Here is a 6,109-nt window from a genome sequence, read left to right on the forward strand (position 1 = left end):
GTTTTTAATCAAAATTTCACATTTAAGTCAATAATACTTATTGTTTCTTGGTAATTGTTTGTTAAATCTGAGTTTAAATTGTTTCAAAAAATATTTAAATGTAGGCCATTTATTATTATTAGAACATATTTTACTGTTACATATTTGTACTTATATGAATTGTTTAAGGTTCAGGGGTTTATGGTCTCTACTGTGTCTGGAACTGGAACACTGGCCTCCCCTAGATTTGTGACCCCCCTCTGGGATTCTGGGCCCCCCTATAATTATAGCCCCCCCTGGACCTATATGATCCCCCAAAACTTTGGCCGTCCCCCTGGAACTCGGGCCCCCCCTGGAATTGCGGGCCTCCTCTGGATCTCTGGGCACCCCTGTGATTATGGGTCCCCCTGGACCTATATGATCCCTCAAAACTTTGACTGTTCCCCTGAAACTCTTGCCCACCCTGGAACTCGGGCCCCCCCTGGAATTGCGGGCCTCCTCTGGATCTCTGGGCACCCCTGTGATTATGGGTCCCCCTGGACCTATATGATCCCTCAAAACTTTGACTGTTCCCCTGAAACTCTTGCCCACCCTGGAACTCGGGGCCCCCCTGGAATTGCGGCCCCCCACTGGATCTCTGGGCACCCCTGTGATTATGGGTCCCCCTGGACCTATATGATCCCTCAAAACTTTGACTGTTCCCCTGAAACTCTTGCCCACCCTGGAACTCGGGGCCCCCCTGGAACTGTTGCCCCCCTCTGGAACTGTGGCCCCCCCTATTATTACGGCCCCCCCTGTAATTATGCCCCCCCCTGTGGTCCCTTCTAGAGCCGAGGGCCCCCCTGACACTGAGGTCCCCGCTGGTACTCTCAATCTTCTGTAACACAGTCAGCTTTAGGTCCCTCATGTGTTTTGGGCCATCGATCAGCAATTCTGAAATATTCCCTGGATCCGGTGGGCTATTTTCGGCACTGTAAAAAAAACAACAACAAAAAAACATTGAGAAGTCAGAAATGCTGATCGTTCAGAACCCCAGAGTTAAGAAGAAAAAGACAACAAACCTTTGCAATGTGGTCTTGAAGTTCTGTAAATACAGAAAAAAACATTATTCAGCAAAACCAATTGTAGTTTTAAAGGACAACTCCGGCGAATGTTTAAGTTTATCTTGATCGTTATATCTTTGTGAGTACAGTCTATAGAAAAAAAACCGAACCGGATTGGTGCTTGCAACACGGAGCTATTAATGCCCAGAGCCCCCCTCAGCTAAAACGGCAGCTTTGGGGGCAGAGACGTAACGGGTTTCTTTGTGCCTCTTAACAGACAAAAAAAATGCAATTAAAATGTCTGTCCAACATGAACAGGTCCCTCACATGACAACGAGATGCGTTTAGCCACTTAGCCATTGGTTAAATTCACCTGTTTTAGACGGCTAGCTGTGTCTCGCTGAAGTCCCGTGGGAACGCAGCGGTAGCCGGAAAAAAGGAGGAAATGCCTCTTGTCCAGTTGGGAAGAGCGTGATGTGTGTGTAAAGCAAGATTATTTTAAATTGATTTTTAATACTGCACATCTTTCCTCAAGCCGGGTGTGCCCCAATGGAAGGATAAATAAAGTTTACATTACCTCCACAGTGGCTGCACCCGTCTTTAACCACGGAATGGCATTTTTCTTCAACCGGCCCGGCTGTGTTGTGTCTTGGTAAGTTAGTCAAGTGTTCGCTGCACATTTATACAATTCGGAAAGGCACAAACGCGAACCATTTCTTCTTCACTCGTGAGCCCGATGAGATCATCACTCTAGTGATGTCCGGTCACAAACGAATCGTTCTTTTGAACCGGTTCTTTTTAGTGAACCGGGCGAACCAGTTCACCAAATCAGACTGAATCGTTCTAAACGGTTCGCGTCTCAAATCACCGCTGACCACACACGTTATTTTAGTTACTCACTTTCTGACACGAGTGACGTTCCCTCCGAATATAAATAAACTGATGTCTTGAATTATATGTTGTAACTCCGACCGTTCACTGAACTGAGTCATGTTTTGCTGAGAGATCTGATGAACTCACGAGCCGCTGATACTGAGCATGTGCGAGTAACTGAACGAGCAGCGGTCCTCATCGGATCAGCAGGACAGAATCGAAAACTCTCAGACACGTTCAATACTGAGAACCGTTGAGCCGATGAGCAGATCCTCTTCATACACACGACGCTCTTCCCCACTGGACTGTTTTTCCGTCTACTGCCGGACTTCAGCGAGACACAGCTAGCCGTCTAAAACAGGTGAATTTAACCAATGGCTAAGTGGCTAAACGCATCTCGTTGTGAGGGATCTGTTCATGTTGGACAGACATTTAAATTGCATTTTGTGTCTGTTAAGAGGCACAAAGACACCCTTTACGTGTATGTCCCCAAAGCTGCCGTTTTAGCTGAGGGCGGCTCTGGGCATTCACTGTAATAACTCTGTGTTGCAAGCACCAATACGGTTCGTTTTTTTTTCTTCTTCTATAGACTGTACTCATAAAGATAAAACGATCAAGATAAACTTAAAAATTCGCCGGAGTTGTCCTTTAATCTCTAATATGGACATTCCTGTGTTTCCATTTAAGAATAATGAATCTTGAAACTGACACCTTCAGGAATGAATCATCTTCAGCCTTCATCTGCACCTCGATGTCTCTGATTTTCCATGTGAGAGATACAATCTGTTTGGTTGTCTTCACAGTCTTCTCCATTATCATCTGACACTTCTGCTTCTCTTCCTCTCTCAGCGCTGTTATTCTGGTCGCTTCTTCATTGCGCAGAATCTCGTGAAGTTCCTCGACCTCCTTGTTGATCTTCTCCTCTGTATCTTGAGTTTCATTCTGAAAATTAACAGAAAGATATAAGGGCCAAACTAGATCTATATAAAATCTAGATTTAGAGCCTAAATCATGTTTATTTCAAACCTTAATAAGATCAGCAGTTTGGTCCAAAGTCAGTTTGAAATTATCAAATGCTCCCAATTTCTCCTTTAAGCGTTGCAGTGAATCTCTCAGTTTCTCCTGAAAAAGAACAACAAAAATAGTGTCTCACTTTTCTGTATTATTGATTGCTTGATTATTTCATCTGACATACTAAAGATAGCATAGCTCATTGAGGGAGTATTTTTGGAGGGAGGGGTCAAAATGAATTAAAACCTGTGACACCTGTTCAATGCCTAATTGACTCATGCAATTTTAATGTCATGTAAACTGGTTGCAGCGACGAGAGTTGAGGCAGGATATAATCACTGCAGTCACTTTTATTCCCAACTCAAAGGATCAGTTCACTTCAAAATTAAAATTCTGATATTTTCAGAAAATTTCCTGATATCTCACCCCCATCTCATCCAAGATATTCATGTCTTTCTTTCTTCAGTCAAAAAGAAATTAAGTTTACAGAAAACATTCCTGGATTTTTCTCCACATAATGGACTTCAATAGGGACCAACGGTTGAAGGACCAAATCAAGGCAGTTTTAAAAGGAATGGCTTCAGAGGCTCTGCATGATCCCAGATGAGGAATGGGGTCTTATCTAGACAAACCATTTGCCATTTTCTAAAACAAAACAAAAAAGAAACATTTATATACTTTTTAACCACAAAATGAGCGACTTCGGTGTTGTGCTTCTTCACAATATATGCCGTCATCATGTCGGAAAGGTCACGTGTGATGTAGGTGGAAGTACCGCCCCAGTGCCGAAAAACTCCATCTCATGTTCTCCTCCAGTCTCAAAATGATCTGGCATTGTTGTTTTACCTTTAATTTTTAAAGGGTGTTCGTTTTAACGCTGGGTCGGATCATCCACCTACGTCACTGGCGTACCCTTTCCGAAGTGATGGTGTCATACGTCATGCAAAAGCACAACACCGAAGTCAAGCAATTTGTGGTTAAAAAGTATATAAATGTTTATATTTTTTTGGATAATGGCCGATGGTTTGTCTAGATAAGACCCTATTCCTCGTCTGGGATCTTCTGAGTCTCTGGAGCTCTTCCTCTGAAACTGCATGTGAACCATTGAGGTCCATTATGTGGAGAAAAACCCTGAAATGTTTTCCTCTGCATTTCTTGTTGTCTAAAGAAAGAAACATGAATATCTTGGATGAGATGGAGGGTGAGTAAATTATCAGGACATTTTCATTTGGAAATGAACTAATCCTTTAAGCCAAAAATGGCAAACATGAACAGGAAACCACAGGAGTTAAACAACCAGGTAAACATCAACAAGAACGGACCAAGAATGACTGAAGCGTATGGTTACTCTATGGCAATGAATGAAAACATCCTAAGAAACCATGAGATACAGAAAGGAATCAATGAGCTACAAACTTATAGTCCAGGAAAACAAAACTGAATACTTCATGCAAACACTCCCTGGAACACAATCTGATAATAGCAGAAATATCAGTTTCACAATTCAGTAAAATAATGTTTTGATCATATTCATAGATCTGATTTAGGCAGTGAAATATTTAAAGACAATGAGCAAATGTATTGCTCTTTGGTTTCAGGACATATAATCCTCAAAAAATACAGTTTAAATGTTAAATCTGTCATTGAGAACATTATTAATAAAATGTTTTGAACATCATTTATCTGACCTTATTGATGTGCACTGCTTCCTCTAGGGGACAGAATCTGTGGTCGGTGTGTGTTTTGGAGTCTCGACACACCACACACACGGGCTGTTGATCATCCAGACAGAAGAGTTTGAGCTTCTCTCTGTGAACACTGCAGACGGTTTCAGCTTCAGATGAAGATCTCTGCTTTCTCTCTACTTGGAAAGTCTCGCACAGGTTCCTCAAAGCCAAGTTTACAGGAGGATCATTAATTCGAGATATTTCTCTGCAAATGGGGCATTCATTCGTTCCTTTACTTTCCCAAAACGTCTGAATGCACTCTGAACAGATGCTGTGACTACAGGGCAGAACAACAGGATTTATAAAGAAGTCCAAGCACACAGGACAAGTGAAGTCCTCCTCAGAAATACCTTCAGATGCCATTTTGCAGGTCAAAAAGCAATCTCCAAAGTTTAACTTTAGGTTAACCAGGTTAAGCTTCACATCCACAGCAGGGAAAGTGAGCATACAAAGCTGCGCTTCAGGTAATATATGAACTAGAATAGCAGATTAGCAGGTGTGTCTTGTTCTATATAAAGTGGGAGGAACTTCATTCTACAAACAGATTTGTTCATTTGGTTCGGTACAATGAAAAAAAAAAACAATAAGTAAGATTTACTTAAATTCATATGTGAAATATACTTAAAGCTACACTGTGTGACTGTATGACCATCCAGAGAATAATATGTTTCTGTTCCTCTCAATTCTGATTTCGTTTTAACTCCTACGGTGGCCGATTTAGTCCAAGATTAACATGGCAATCCCCCTCTTTACATTTGACACGGTGCCATCGAATGTTAAAACGCGAAAGCTTGATATTACGGGTATGTCCCTCTTTGGCTAATGTACTTTCAAGATGGAGGGGCAACATGGCGACCGGCATTCGAACTAGGGGTGTCCATGGTTAACCGATTAACTGATTAACCGTTAAAAATTGCTTAACCGAGTGAAACATTTTGCTCGGTTAAGTGGCGTCAATAACGTGCTTTGAATTTAGTTGTAATATATTTTTCACCCCTAGAGACCGCCAGAGCGCTCCTTTGCATTTGTAATATCCACAAGAAGAAGTCATGACCAGCTTTCTAAGCGGGCAATGAAGTGGGCAAAGAAAGCGTGGGAGCACTTTAAAAATGAGAGTGACGGGGCAAAATGCAAGTATTGCAATGCAGTGCTTACCGCATATTTCAGGCTATAAGTCGCTCCGGAGTATGTGTCGCATCAGTCAAACAATGCGTCATGAAGAGGAAAATAACAAGTCGCACAGGACTAAAAGTCGCATTAGGGCAGAAGCAGAGCGGGAGCCGCGCGCTCTGTGCATAACGGATCAGAAGAAAGAAAGTTTGAATTGAGAAACTTGTGAATGACTAGAGAAAAGCAGACGTTACTTTAACTGTAATGAAGAAAACAAAAAAGCTAATCGCGGACTGAAAGCAAGATGGCCAGAGCTGAAGGGACGAGTCCACAATGAATTCACACGCTGTGTGAATCATTCTCGGC

General features: G+C 42.2%; 1 protein-coding gene across 1 annotated transcript; it reads right to left on the reverse strand.

The window, feature by feature from the left end:
- Positions 1-220: 220 nt before the first annotated feature.
- On the reverse strand, positions 221-5,054 carry LOC137047044 (E3 ubiquitin-protein ligase TRIM35-like). Its single transcript, XM_067424576.1, has 5 exons — positions 4,595-5,054; positions 2,922-3,017; positions 2,607-2,837; positions 1,041-1,063; positions 221-950 (listed from the first exon to the last, which is right to left on the reverse strand). The coding sequence occupies exons 1-5, from the start codon at positions 4,994-4,996 to the stop codon at positions 221-223; spliced, it is 1,482 nt and encodes a 493-aa protein (XP_067280677.1). The 5' UTR covers positions 4,997-5,054.
- Positions 5,055-6,109: the final 1,055 nt, after the last annotated feature.

The sequence above is a fragment of the Pseudorasbora parva genome, chromosome 18 (assembly GCF_024679245.1).
Source record: "Pseudorasbora parva isolate DD20220531a chromosome 18, ASM2467924v1, whole genome shotgun sequence".
Lineage (NCBI taxonomy): Eukaryota > Metazoa > Chordata > Actinopteri > Cypriniformes > Gobionidae > Pseudorasbora > Pseudorasbora parva.

Coding starts and splice junctions, on each gene's coding strand:
- LOC137047044 (XM_067424576.1), bottom strand. CDS start 4,996: ATGGCATCTGAAGGTATTTCTGAGGAGGACTTCACTTGTCCTGTGTGC. Junction 2,838..2,921: donor AAACTGCTGATCTTATTAAG/GTTTGAAATAAA, acceptor GTTAATTTTCAG/AATGAAACTCAAGATACAGA. Junction 1,064..2,606: donor AAGATGATTCATTCCTGAAG/GTGTCAGTTTCA, acceptor CTGTATTTACAG/AACTTCAAGACCACATTGCA.